Genomic DNA, 15,079 nt, shown 5'->3' on the forward strand with positions numbered 1-15,079 from the left:
AAAACAAGAACAGATTTATCACATCAACCTTCTGAAACCCTGGCATGCACAAGAGGCATGCATAACTATCCAAAAAGACCTAACCCAGGAAAACAAGCCTTCCAAACAGGTGAGAGTGTCTCCCGATTTAACACCAGACCAGAAGAATGAGGTGTCTGAGATGATCTTCCGGAACGAAGATGTGTTCTCGACAAAACAGAGTCGAACCACCGAGACATATCACCACATCGTCACGAACCCTGGGGCCAGAATAACGAGGCCCTATCGGGTGCCAGCGGCCAAAAGGGAGGAAATAAAAGCAGAAGTGAAAAAAATGCTGGAGTTGGGGATCATCGAAGAATCCCACAGTCAGTGCTCCAGCTAATCATGCTGGTGCCCAAACCTGATGGCACCACAAGGTTTTGCAACGACTTCCGGCAACTAAATGAAGTATCCCAGTTTGACGCATACCCCATACCTCGCATAGATGAGCTAGTGGACTGTCTGAGTAATGCCTGGTATTTGACTACTCTAGACTTGACAAAGGGATACTGGCAGATTCCCCTTGCGGAAGACGCAAAGGAAAAGACTGCGTTCTCTGCACCAGAGGGTCTTTTTCAATATACTGTCCTCCTTTTGAACTACATGGGGCCCCAGCTACTTTCCAGCGCCTCATGGACAAGGTATTACACCCACATAACAGTTATGCTGCTGCCTACTTGGATGATCTGGTCATTCATACCCCAGATTGGGAAACCCACCTAGAGAAGGTGGAAGAAGTCCTTGATACCTTCAGGCGAGCTAGCCTTACAGCAAACCCTGCCAAGTGCGCTGTAGGGTTTACAGAGGCCAAATATCTTGGCTACATCGTGGGAAAAGGTCGGTAAAACCCCAAGTGAACAAGTAGGAGGCCATCCAAAATTGGCCCCAACTACGTCGCAAGAAACAAGTCCGGGCATTCCTAGGTGTAGTGGGGTATTACCGATGATTTATCTCCCACTTTGCCACAAGGGGAAGCCCCCTGACAGACCTAGTGAAAGCCCGGGGACCTGATCTGGTGAGATGGTCTGGCAGCAGAGGAAGCATTCACAGACCTACGGACTGCCCTCTGCAGTAACCCCGTACTGATAGCCCCTGATTTCACCAGGGAATTTATCCTGCAGACAGATGCATCAGAAGTAGGCTTGGGGGCCGTTCTATCACAGATGGTCGGGGAGGAGGAACACCCAATTCTCTACCTCAGTAGGAAACTCCTTCTGATGAGGCGAACAAAAAAATATGCAGTTGGTGAAAGAGGAGAGTGCCTTCGCCGTAAACTGAGCCATGGAAGCATTTGACGCTACTACTTGCTGCGGCGCGTAGATTTGTTCCTTCATGACCGGGACCAATGCCCCTCTTTCAATGGATGCAGCGGAACAAGGAGAAGAACACATAGAGTGACCAGGTGGTTCTTATTCCTCCAACCTGTTCCGGTCCGTGTGCAACACAGGGAGCAGGAGCCGTCACGGCTAACTTGCGAAGGCTCAGTCACGTGTGCACTGTCTGCATCTCCCAAGCTGCGCCAACCCCTTAGGTGTTGAGCAGGGGGGAGGGATATTTGTGACAGGGACCCAGACAGTGGGTAACAAGGAGTTCTGGTAGAGGGCAAATTATACTGGTTCACTGGCGATGAGTAGTTTCTTTCTGATTTCCTGACGTGACCAGAAGCAGGGGCTGCACTAGAGTAATCAGGAATCTGGCTAGAACCAATTAAGGCAGACAGGCTGATGTAGATCACCTGCAGGCCAATCAAGGCAGGCTAATCAGGGCACCTGGGTTTTAAAAGGAGCTCCTCCAGTCAGGTGGGGAGGAGGGCAGGGAGGAGGAAGAAGTGTGTCGTGTGAGAGCTGGGGAGCAAGAGGCAACCAGGAGCTGAGTGTTCTGAGAGGGTGTGCTGCTGGAGGACTATGGAGTACAAGCGTTATCAGACACCAGGAGGAAGGTCTGGTGGTTAGGATAAAGAATGGTGTTTGGAGGAGGTATGGGAAAGTAGCCGGGAGTTGTAGCTGTCATGCAGCTGTTACAGGAGCCAACTATCGACAGCTGAACAAATCCACAGGGCCCTGGGCTGGAACCCGGAGTAGAGGGCGGGCCCGGGTTCCCCCTAAACCTCCCAACTCCTGATCAGACACAGGAGGAGTTGATCCAGACTGTGGGGAAGATCACTGAGGTGAGCAAATCTGCCAATAAGTGCAGGACCCACCAAGGTAGAGGAGGAACTTTGTCACACTGTTTATGCCATGTTAGGCTGTCTCTGTAGTTATCTGCCCCTCACTTCCATGAATGCTAAATTCACACAAATGTTTAAACTTGGTAAAAGTATAGAAGAGGTTTGCTGCTGACCTGTATTCCCTCAGGTCCCTTCTGTTGCTTGCCTGTGGATTGGGCTAGCCTCCCTTTCAGTTGGTGCATAACAGGGTAGATTTGATTTAAATCAAATTGATTTAAATCACTAGTCAGGAAGACTCAATTTAATTATGGATTTCTACATAAAAGTGCATTCTTGTTGGTTGTTATAACCTTAATACATATTCTTCACAACACAGAAATAGATGTAGCTTTCATTTTTAGAAGGTACACACTATCCATTTTTAAGTGATTTATTTTGAAAACTTTTCAGGTTAGTTTTACAGCTATATCAGAAAATGAATGATTGTTTGGTTATTTCATTTACCAAAGATAATTGAAGCAGATATTTATGAAGTCATTGAGAGGTGAACTATCTCCATTTCAACAGGTTAATCATTAATATTTGGAGGATTTTCTTGCCATGCTGTATTAGGTGGAGAACATCACCAGACAGACATTTAAATTGTTTTATTTAACTGAAACAACAACATTATGTATTCTGGATTTTTTTCTTCAACAGCAAACATATAATATTTAAAAAAAAACAAGCATATGAATTTTTTAATTTAGTTAAACATTCAAGTTTTTTTAAATCAGGGTTTGTTTTTGTTAAAATTGTTTTTAATTAAAATAGTTAAATGAAATATTTAAAAAACAAAACAAAAATTAAATTGACTATGTCATCTAGGTCAACATGAGAAACTTAAAATATTGGCTTCTACAGATAACTCAATGGTTTTCACCTTCATTTTCCTGTTTGTTCATATTCTGGAAAAGAAAAACAAGCTTTCCTGCTTTTTCCGGTCCCAAACAATTTCTCAGTTTGGAATAAATTAGTCCAAAGGAAGAAAATGTTCTTTCTACACTGGGAGAAGAAGCTACTGAATAAGGAAAAGTTATTTACTTGTTCCCGTAATATAAGAACTATGGGCCACCAAATGAAATTAATGGGCAACAGGTTTAAAACAAATAAAAGGAAGTTCTTCTTCAAACAGCGCACGGTCAACCTGTGGAACTCCTTGCTTGAGGAGGCTGTGAAGGCTAGAACTATAATAGCGTTTAAAAGAGAGCTAGATAAATTTTTGGAGGTTAAGTCCATTAATGGCTATTAGTCAGGATGGGTAAGGAATGGTGTCCCTAGCCTCTGTTTGTCAGAGGGCGGAGATGGATGGCAGGAGAGAGATCACTTGATCATTACCTGTTAGGTTCACTCCCTCTGGGGCACCTGGCATTGGCCACTGTTGGTAGACGAGATACTGGGCTGGATGGACCTTTGGTCTGACCCAGTGTGGCCGTTCTTATGTTCTTATGTACTGCTGTTAAAAGTGAGATTATCACTTCAACAGTTTCTGAATCCAAGTGCTTAAGTGACTTCTACCAGTTCACTGGAGTGAACTTCTTTAAAACATCATCAGCAAACATATTTCTTGAATGGTTCACCCTTAGCTTTGAAGTTTATTATAGTTGGCATTATGGAGGGATGATTGCTGGATGTCCATGTCATAGCCAACTCTTCCTCTTCAGCAGTTAAGGTTTGACCCCGGTACTGAGTATTGAGAATATTTGCAAGAAAATGAGCTGGAGATAGTGCTCATCCCATTTGTTTTTTTAATGCTTGTAATTTAACTCTGTCATTGCATATTTCTCTCTTTAAGATCTCACTCAGTTCCTTCCAAATTTCAACAGCATCAGCAATAAAACAGCTATTTCCCTGCATTTTGTTCAAGGCTACAGAAATAGGCTTCAGAGTACTCAGCATGTGTTCAAAAATTCTCTTAAGCCCAATGTTAAGAACTTTGGCTGTGACAGTGCCATCTGTTTTTTCACGATTTTGTTCACAAACTGTCATCAGATTAGGCCAGTTCTTGATATAGTGCTCAAAACAGTCCACTACTGAGTCTTCCCAAGCTAAGGCACGGGAGACTAAAGGTCAAGAATTCCCAAAATGACTGTAGTGGGTGCTGCAATGAATCACCGTTGGGGTCATTGATGTAATCTCCCAGGCGAAACTCCGCATAGAAATAATTCTATAGGGAGGGCTTCCTAGCTGAGTGCTATAGAGAAAGTTCTGACACAGCTTAAACCTGTTGATTATCAAGCCATGTCACAAAGCCTTTCTGTACCCTGGCTTTTGACAATGGGGTAGCTTAGTGAGACTGTAGGTAGGCTAAGGAGGGATCAGATCTGTGAAACACGGCAGAGGGAGGGGTGACAAGTCGTCATGCTGTCTTATTGGTTTAATTTGCACGACTTGCTCATGTGCTGCTGAAATGATGGGTGCCATTTTTACACTGCCAAATGAACACACATGGAAGGAGATGCCCGTGAGCACCCAGTACATATATAGCTTGGGATAGTTCTGTTCCAGCATGTTCACAACCTTTCATAACACTCAACATTTGGGCTGAAGTTTTTCATACGTGGTGCCTTCCCCAAAGGTGTATTAGATTATGAGGAGGAGGAGGAGAGTTTGAGGAAATCCCTTTTCTTCCCCCATTTTTGAGTTATGAAAAATTGATTAATTTTAATGTTTCTCATTGCAAAAATGGTCAAACAAACACATCTAACCACATTAGATCAGTGCAATTCAGATGTGTGGGGAGCCACCAGGGTTGCTGTTAGTTTCCTTTGGGGCAACTTGATCCTCAGGCTGCTGGTCTTGCAGAGCAACTTTGAACAGCCTTAAGAGGCCATTCCTGCAGCTGGGGATTGCTAGAGTGTAACACTGCTCTGGCCATGCTTCCTTTCTCTTGGCCCCATCTTTTACACTGTGGGTGGGCTCCGGGGGTCACTAACAGAGGTGGCATAAAGCAGGCTCAACACCACCCGAAGATTCCGTTCTGCTGAGGAAACCGCAGTGAGCCACTTAGCCAGGAGCACCAAACCAATAGAAATGTGGGGCTGGAAGGGATCTCAGGAGCTCTTCTTGTCCAGCCCCCTGCACTGAGGAACGACCATGTAAATCTGGACCATCCCTGACAGGTGTTTGTCCAACCTATACTGAAAAACCTCCAGTGACAGGGATTCTACAACCTCCCTGGGAAACCTGTTCCAGTGTTCCAGTGCTTAACTACCCTCATAGTTGGAAAGTTTTTCTTAATATCTGACCTAAATCTCACTTGCTACAGATTAAGCCTATTACTTCTTGTCCTACCTTCAGTGGTCATAGAGAACAGTTGATCACCATCCTCTCTGTAAAAGCCCTTACCATATTTGAAGTACTGTTATCAGGCTTTCTATCAGCCTTCTTTTCTCAAGACTAAATAAGCCCTGTTTTATTAACCTTTCCTCATAGGTCAGGTTTTCTAAACCTTCTATCATTTTTGTTGCTCTTCTCTGGACTACCTCCAATTTGCAAACATCTTTCCTAAAGTGCGGCACCCAGAACTGGACACAGTGCTTCAGCTGAGGTCTCACCAGGCCAAATAGACTGGGGACAATTACCTCCCATGTTTTATGTATGACGCTCCTGTTAATACACCCCAGAATGATATTAGCTTTTTCAGCAACTGCCTCATGTTGTTCGTATTCAATTTGTGATCCACTGTAACCTCTTTTCAGTAGTACTACTGCCTAGCTGGTTATTCCCCATTTTGTAGCTGTGCATGTGATTTCTTTTTTTCTTCCTGAGTGTGTAGTATTTTGCAGTTATCTTTATTGAATTTCATCTTCTTGATTTCAGACCAATTCTCCAATTTGTCAAGGTCACTTTGAATTCTAATCATGTCCTCCAAAGTGCTTGAAACCATTCCTACCTTGGTGTCTTCTGTGAATTTTATAAGCATACTTTCCAGTCCATTATGCAAGTCATTAATGAAAATATTGAATAGCACTGGATCCAGGACAGACCCATACAGTACCTCAGCATATATATCCCCCCACTTTGACAGAAAACCATTGATAACTACTCTTTGAATATGGTCTTTTAAAACCATTTTGCGTCCATTTTATAGTAATTTCATTTAGACCACATTTCCCTAGTTTGTTTATGAGAATGTCACATGGGACAGTGTCAAAAGCCTTACTAAAATCAAGATATATCACATCTACAGCTTTCGCCATCCAATAGAACAATAACCCTGACAAAGAAGGGAATTAGGTTTGTTTGCCATGATTTATTCTTGACAAATCCATGCCGGCTATTCCTTATAACTGTTGTCCTCTAGGAGTTTAGTAGTTTGTTCCAGTATCTTTCCAAATATCGAAGTTAGGCTGTTTGATCCATAATTCCCCAATTATTTTTTTCTCTTTTTAAGGACAAGTACTATGTTTCCCTTCTCCAGTCTTGTGGGACCTCACCTGTTCTCCATTTCTCAGAGATAATCATTAATGATTGTGAGATTGTTTCAGCTAGTTTCTTCAGTACCCTAGGGTGTATTTCATCAGGCCCTGGTGACTTTAATACATCTAAATGATCTAAATATTGTTTAACCTGTTCTTTTTCTGTTTTGGTTGCATTTCTTCCTGGTGGTTGTTAATATTAATTATGTTGAGTATCTGGTCACCATTAACCTTTTTAATGAAGATTGAAGTAAAATAGGCATTAAACACCTCATCCTTCTTGATATCATCAGTTATTAGCTTCGCTTCCCTGCTAAGGAGAGTACCTATACTTTCCTTCATCTTTTCTTGCTCTTAAATTATTTAAAGTACCAGTTCTTATTGCCTTTTGTGTCCCATGTTATGCATAACTCATTTTTGCCTTAGCCTTTCTGGTGTTGTCCCTACATGCTTGAGCTATTCTTTTGTTCTCACCCTTAGCAATTTGTTCATGTTTCCACTTCTTACAGGATTCCTTTTTGATTTTTCAGGTCATTAAAGAGCTCCTGAGGGAGCCATGCTGCCTTCTCACTATTCTTCCTATCTTTCCTCTGCACTGGGATAGTTTGCTGTTGCACTTTTAATATTGGCTCTTTGAGAAACTGCCAGCTCTCCTTGAACTCCTTTTTTCCTCAGATTTTCTTCGCATGGCACCATGCCTACCAGTTCTCTGAGTCTGTTACAGTCTGCTTGTTTGAAGTCCATTGTCATTATTCTGCTGCTGTTGCTCCTTTCTTTCCTTAGAATCGTGAAATCTATCATTTCATGGCTACTTTCATCCAAATTGCCTTCCATCTTCAGATTCCCTACCAACTCCTCCCTGTTGGTTAGAGTCAAGTCTAAAATGTCTGTCTCCCTGGTTACCTCCACCGCTTTCTGAAACAAAAAGTTGTCCCCAGTATATCTGGCCCATTGTGTTCTGAATGGGAATACAGCGACAGTGGCTGAAGTTTGAAACTGATCCTTAGTATGGACAGAGACCTCACTAAGGACTGGTGCCTTGGCTTGGCTTGCAAGGACAGGCATGAAAATGTTATAAAAGGTTGAACAATCACTTCTGACTGACCTCATGGTATCTGCTAAGACTTTTAGTGGAGTGCAAAGATGTCCACTCCTCTTATGACCTCTCCACACATTCTCTCTGCCTGACCTGAGCAGGATCCTATTGCTGGGAGAGAGTGGACATGAGGGGACATGTAAGTGTCATGCTACATTAAGTAGCAAAACCCTCCAGGAAAAAAACAAAAACCTTTCCCTTAATGGCCAAGACAAGAAGAAATGGCACTGGTGGGTTGGTGTAGGAAATGGATCCAATAACCCCTTCCCATCCCTCCCCAATGCACTGCTCCATGTTATGGCCCCAGTGGTGCTGTGCCGCATGTCACATAAGAGGTACAGCCCCCCGGGAAGGCTCCCACTTGCCTTCTCCATTGTGCGATGGAACTGCACCAGTTGTGCTACATTCAGACCCTCCTTGGTCTGCTGGATCTGGGTCCTACATGTCAAAATCCTGGCTGGTATGACCTTACTGCTGCAAATTATTACCACTAGAACCCAGGAAAGGTTCAGCGTTTAGCCTCGCTTCGTGGCACTGCAGCAATGGCTATGCCTGCTTTTCTGGTTAAATGTAGAGCTTAATCTATTACTGTTTGTCCTACAGAGTGTACGGGACACACAATGTGGCTGAGTTAATGCTGCTGTGAGGAACCTTAACATCTGTATTTCCTGACTGTCTTGGGATTATAACTGTGCAGCCTTCACACTGCATTAATGTAGTGATTTTCATTTAATAGGAAAGGACTCTGCCAGCTGAGTGCGCTGGGGACAGCAAGGGATTGGATCTGAACCAAAAGGATGACTGGCTCCTATACTTGTGTAATGAGAGAAAGCAAAACCTCAGATTGAAACACACTTGAACTCCAGATCTGGATATGAATTTAGTGGTTTGGGCTCTTTTCTAAATCCTTAGCTGGTATAAATTGGTGGAGCTCTTTTGAAGCCCATGGAGCTATGTCAATTTGAGGATCTAGCCTATATTTGTTTCTAATCTGATCTCTCTAGGTATTTCTAAGCCCTAGTCACTGGGCACTAGTCTCACACACAAGGGTAGATGCTTCTCTGATTTTTATCCAAATTAATCAGACCAGTTGGCACAGCTGCTTTCAACTACCTGAAAGGGGGTTCCAAAAAGGATGGATCTAGACTGTACTCAGCGGTACCAGACAACAGAACAAGGAGTAATGGTCTCAAGTTGCATTTGGGGAGGTTTAGGTTGGATATTAAGAAAAACGTTTTCACTAGGAGGCTGGTGAAGTACTGGAATGGGTTACCTAGGGAGGTGGTGGAATCTTCTTTCTTAGAGGTTTTTAAGGTCAGACTTGACAAAGCTCTGGCTGGGATGATTTAGTTGGGGACTGGTCCTGCTTTGAGCAAGGGGATTGGACTAGATGATCTCCTGAGGTCCCTTCCAGCCCTGATATTCTATGATTCTATGAACACAGCTAGGCTGGAGATCTCATGAGAACAACTTGCTTGGAGGATTCCTGGTACTTCATGTTCCCAGTTATGATTGAATCACTTTCGTCTCTGGAAAAAGCCTTTTTTTTTGCATTTCAGGGTATGGCTAGAGCAGCCTTTGTGATTACAGGCCGTTATTGTCAGAGCAGATGATGACTATGGCTGCTGCAGAACTGTCGTGTGACCTGCTGTCTAGCTCTGTAAATCAATTTGTGGCCACTTAAAGGATTTTATTTTGCTATTCTTGATCTCACCCATTACAATATCCTTTCCTGGTCACTGCAGAGAGGCTCTGCCACTGTTTAATGAGATTGTCTTCTTGAGTACCCTCATGAAAGATCTTCTCTCTGCCTAGTCACTGCTGACCTCATCTTCCTTTCCTTTATTAGTCCCTTACGTGCTGAGGAGCTGTGCCAAGTTCATTGAGACCCATGGCATTGTGGATGGAATCTACCGGCTCTCTGGAGTGACATCCAACATACAGAAGCTGAGGTAACGGCAGGAGTCTGACTGCAAAGTGGGAGTTCAGTGGCATTACTCAGTACCATTGTGTGGGGCTAGTCGAGGCATAGACTTGTTGAATGTGGTTTCTCGGTGGTGTAATGAGGGCAGCATGTCCCAACCCTGGTACAGAGGAGACCAGGTTTCAAGACAACCTTAGTTCCTAACACTGGTAAAGACCAAACGCACTACTTTATGGAGACTAACTTTTGTCCCCCCAAAAGCACCCCCTTCTGGGTCCATTAACAGAGTACCTTAGGGGCAGCCCAGGAGTATCCAACCTCAGGAGAGGATAGTCACAGTATGTCAGTTTTAGGACCCATCAGTGGAGCTCTGTGAGGGAAACCAGAGATGAATGAACCTGGAGTCTGAGCTTCAGGAGAGGATCTGGGCCAGGTTGCAGGTAAAAGAGGCAGATCTCTGCTTTCCATTCTATAACATATTTCTCTTTTCCTTCTGTCTGTGACAGACAACTAGGCATGGACTGTTTCCAGCTCCTGTTCTTCCAGGCTGTTATGTCTCTGTCTGTGTTGTTTCAGGCAGGAGTTTGGCTCTGATCAATGTCCAGACCTGACAAGGGAAGTTTACCTTCAGGACATTCACTGTGTGGGGTCACTCTGTAAGCTGTACTTCAGGGAGCTGCCAAACCCCCTCCTCACTTATGAGCTCTACAAGAAATTTACGGTGAGCCTTTTATTCTTGTTCACAGCCTGGCATGCACATGTGTTTTGGTAAAGGTAGTTGTTTGTGTTTTAGTCTCACTCTGATGACCCTGTGTCAGAGCTTTGTGTGTGGTGTGTGTGTGTGTAGGTGGATCATCCATCAGTGCTCAGGCACACTTGTTCTGTCTTTTCATTTTATCTGTTGCTGTCTCTCTCTCTCACTTTGTTTCTCTCTGTCCCTTCCTTGTTTCCCTCATTCTTTCTCTTTGCTATTTCCGTCCCTCTATCCTTGTGTTACACTGTCTCCTTCTCTTCCATATGTCCCTCTCTCGTTCTGTTTTTTCTCATTCTTTCCCTTACTCACTTTTCTTTCCCTTTTTCTCTTTTTCTCATTGAGCCTTTCCTTCCTTCCTCCCTCTCTAATTCTGTTTCTTTCCTCCATTGCTGTCCTTCGCTTGTAATTTTTATAACATGTGAATACACAGGGCCTGATTGTCTGATGCACTGTGAAGTCATTTACACCTGTTCACAGTGAGTGCATAGTGGATGTAAAATACTACTTCTTGCTGATGTGCTAGTGTTTTTCAGTCCATTTGCATTGAGGTAAATTGTGACACAAGGTAGAGGGCAATGGAAAATCAGGCCATAATGAGCATGTCCTGGATACAAAGAGCAGGTGAAAGTGGAAACTGTTCAAGCAGAAATCTGTAATCTCATTTAAAGTAATAACTCCATTTTGCAACGTGAATATAGTTTATGTGTGGATACAAGTAGGAGTCTGGGAGCAGGGGGGCAGAAAAATAGACCATAACCCTTGCTGCTGAGCCTCCTTAAGTCTTTGCTGGGGACCATAGCTGGACTTCTAAAAGGGCTGGACAATTTGATGACAAATAATAATTTATTATTGGCAGTGCAGATAGGAACACCTATAGTTAAGGTTACCCAATGCTTTCCACTATAAATTCCTGCATTCATTTGGTTATAACTTTGCCAATCTTTAACCATTTTGGCTGAAATTTTCCATACTGTCTGTCTGTCTCTCATATTGAATGTTTTTGGAAAGTTTCAGCTAAAACAGTTCAGCCATTTCTCAGAATGATATTAGGGAAAAATGCATCGTATTACCTATGTTCAAAAATTCTTACAACTGTTTTGTTGAGAAGCTCTGGTGTCCCCCTTTAGATCTGAAGCAGGGACTAGAAAATTGGCAGAGGGATCACGCTGGTGTCAGGAATGTTAGATACCATGGTGATGAGCATGGTATATGAATTTATATAGAACAGAATAGCCTTTTGTTTTCCCCTTGAAAATATGCGCAAGTTGGCCGAGTTTTAAGTCTCTGAACAATCTCAGTTTGCACTTGCTTACTAGAGACTTGTTAGAGTTTGGGAGCTAAATTCTCCAAAGGTTCCATCTGTATTTAGCATGCTCCAGCTAAGGGCTGCAGGGGCTAAACAGGACTTTCCCTGCAATTACTGCTCTTGGCTGCCCAGGGACAACTGTCATGCCCAGCATAGGAACTGAGAGCAGGAAGATGGTCTTTCTTGTGTTTTCACTGCTGGGCCCAGGCAGAAGGACAAGAAGGAGGAAAAGGCTGATGGGAATGCAAAGAGATGACGAGCCGGGTCTGGGGGGTAGTGAGGGAGGGGACTGGGATAAGGAGTAGAGGGGATGGAGGACTGCGATGATTAAGATTTGGCAAAGTCAAAAGCAACTGAAAACAGGTTCTTATTACAGCTGTGTGAAATTGTTCAGCCAAAACCTTTTTTTGGCAAAAAATGCAAGATTGGGTGACATTGGAACGTTTTGTGAATTCATGTTGGTTTTGCCAAATTTTTTGGATAAAATAATTTAAAAAAAATCCAAATGTGAAAATGTTTCATTATGACTTTTTTTAAAGGAAATGTTTCATTTTTTCAGCACTAAATGACTTTTTGTTTGGAAATTTCCTTCACATTAATTTTTTTAAAATTAAAATGTGAAAAAACACTCAAAATCAAAATGAAACATTTTGTTTCAGGTCAAATGAAATATTTTGTTTGACCCGAAACAATTTTTTTTCAACACTTTGATCCACTGAAGATTTTGAAAAATGTTGGCTTCAGGTTGACCTGAAACAATTTAAAAAAAAAAAAAGTCAGAATTGCAAGCACACGGAAAAATCCATTATTCATAGAGCTCTAGTTCTTATAATGGGAATTGTTGGGCAGCCTAAACTATAGGCATTGCTACTTACAGTGGGTAACCGATTTGGCTAGAAATACTAACAGAAGCCAAGAAAAAGAAACTGTTTCCCAGAGTCTGGCGAAAACCACCAGAAGGGGAGTCTGGTTGAATGTAGGATGGGTGCCCCAGTGTCTAGACAGCAGTGTGCGGGTGGGAGGCAGGGATGCCTGCTAATCCTACCCTGTCTGCCTCACTCAGCACTGTGTCTGAGGAAGGATAGGCACAGCTTTGAGTCACCACGGTGATTCAGACATTAGTGTCTCAGGATAGGGAAATTCTTAATGACCAAAGAGGGATTAGCCTTTTGGCTTCAACCGTATCAAGTTTATATATATCATGACCCTGCCATGGCATTGCTGCATATTTATCTTTGCAGTATGACACTCCCTCCTGCTATGGTCATTCACCAGCTCATAATCCAGTTCTGATTGAGATGGTGACTCTGGCACTGGCAGACTCATTCTAACACTAATGTAAAGGGACTGATTGCTTCATCAAACCAATTCAATAACAGAAGGCCACACACCTTCTTCCTCCCTCAGTTTTACTCCATTTGCTAGCCAGAGGCTACCAGCTGAGCACACCCAGTGTGGTCACTGGAGTAGAAGGGTAGTAGATCATGTGTGTCCTTGACTGTGCATCTGAAACACCCTGTCTCCTTCTAATTTTTTCTTCCCATTCACAAGGTGAAACAATCAGTAATTAATGCTAAATTTGAAAAAAATACATTAAATAAAAGCAATTGTTTTTTCTTGGGATTCTGTATCCTCTGCTTCTTGCTGTTCTGAATCTATAATTCCACATGTTGAAGATGATCCCCCCTGGTTTTGTAACCCATGCCATGGGTTTCTAGCTCAGTTGGCTGAGAAGTAAGGCTGTTGGGTCTGAATCAGTCATGACATCACATGAATCAGCATTTGCTTGCTGTCTGTTTCAGCTTCCTTTCCTGGAATCTAGAAATGAAACGTACGAGCCAAAATCTGCACTGATTTACAGCCATGCAACCTAGCTGATATCTGATGTTTCAGATTTGCATCCAAATGTTTGGATGCTTCTCCTGATCCATCTTTGGTCAGAACCAATGGCCTGGAAATCTCACACGAGAAGCGTTGGATTTATTGTGCTTCTTGTAAATGGTGGAAACAGGTCTTTTTTTATAGGTCAGTACTTCCACTGGTGGATTGAAACAAAAAATAATCAGCTGAGATGGGTCTGAGTAGTAAGATTTAGATCTGGAGCAGAACTTCCCCCAATTTAGGAGTTTTTAGCTCTGCGTTTCAGTTCAGCCATAGGAGAGATGGGGTCAGGCACAAAGCTCAGATGTGGATTTCCCAAGTTCAGAGGTATCAGAGCTGTCTTTTTAGCTGGGACTGTCTCTGGAGCTGAGGCTTGTGGAGATAAAAAAAATAAAATAAAATAAAAAAATTACTGGTTAACTTCCACCCCACTAATTTCTTTGACCCTCAGAAAAGGCTCAGTTCCTGCTTTGAATGAAGATTAAGGTCAGATCTTATTTAATCCAAATAAGGTGTCCGTCTCTCTCTCCATTAAATGTTTTGATGTTGAATGCAGGCTGGTGGAATATGAACACTTGATCTCTCTATATATATTCATTATTGATGCAAAATCCTCTCCTTGATGGATGCCTGATTAATGGTATTTAAATTTGTCAGCACACGTGTACCATGTCAGTGATGTTAAAGGACTGGTGTTGGTGATCCTGGTTATGCTCTTATTGGTGAAATCATGGTGAAGTTATTGACTGATGAGGTCAAAGGTTCTGTTAATGATTTTGCTGCCTGATGTGGTAACTGTGGTGGTGGTGGTGTCTACTATGCGCCTGTGGTTGTGGGCTGACAATAAAGATCAGAAATAGGTTCAAGCCACAGAATTCAAATCTGGGTTCTGAAAGTGGGGGCTGCTTGGATCCTGGCATGCAGTTCATGCCCATCTCTGGTAGCAAAATTGATGATTGCAATTTACATGTCGTTTTGCATAAAGGATGGCTTATAGCAAAAAGAATAGTGACAAGAATAGCGACAGCAGAATAAATAATGGGAATGTAGTAGTGACAGTGAAAACACAGGAAGGTGTTTCTGTGGCTGTGGTTGGTGATTTCAGATTAATAATATTTAAGCAACTGATGGTTAGGAATGGATTGATTTCTTTATCTCAGTTCTAGCTTTGCTGACATCCTTATGTAGGCAAAATTCCAACTGGCAGGCGTGGTCACAGTATCTTTCTTTGAACTCACTCTAATCCCCAGAAGTAGAAGTATGGGCAGATGGATCCTAAATAGCCTCACATTGTTTAAAGTTCCCAGTAGTTTGTTCTCTCCCATTGCAATGTTGAAAGGGAAGCTGAGGCCTGGTCTACACTACGCGTTTAAATCGATTTAAAGAGCGTTAAATCGATTTAACACTGTACCCGTCCACACTACAACGCCCTTTATATCGATATAAAGGGCTCTTTAAATCGATTTCTGT

At 42.8% G+C, this 15,079-nt stretch overlaps 1 protein-coding gene across 2 annotated transcripts in view; it reads left to right on the forward strand.

Moving 5' to 3' along the window:
• Positions 1-15,079, forward strand: part of ARHGAP31 (Rho GTPase activating protein 31) — a 97,717-nt gene that overhangs the window by 56,171 nt on the left and 26,467 nt on the right. The window contains exons 2-3 of one of the 2 annotated variants that reach the window (XM_032775980.2): positions 9,594-9,696; positions 10,245-10,389. In XM_032775980.2, the coding sequence (XP_032631871.1) occupies positions 9,594-9,696; positions 10,245-10,389 (248 nt within the window). Of the gene's footprint in view, positions 1-9,593; positions 9,697-10,244; positions 10,390-15,079 lie in introns of those variants that run through there. The other variant, XM_075072018.1, reaches the window with a different exon arrangement.

Source organism: Chelonoidis abingdonii, chromosome 1 (assembly GCF_003597395.2).
Source record: "Chelonoidis abingdonii isolate Lonesome George chromosome 1, CheloAbing_2.0, whole genome shotgun sequence".
Lineage (NCBI taxonomy): Eukaryota > Metazoa > Chordata > Testudines > Testudinidae > Chelonoidis > Chelonoidis abingdonii.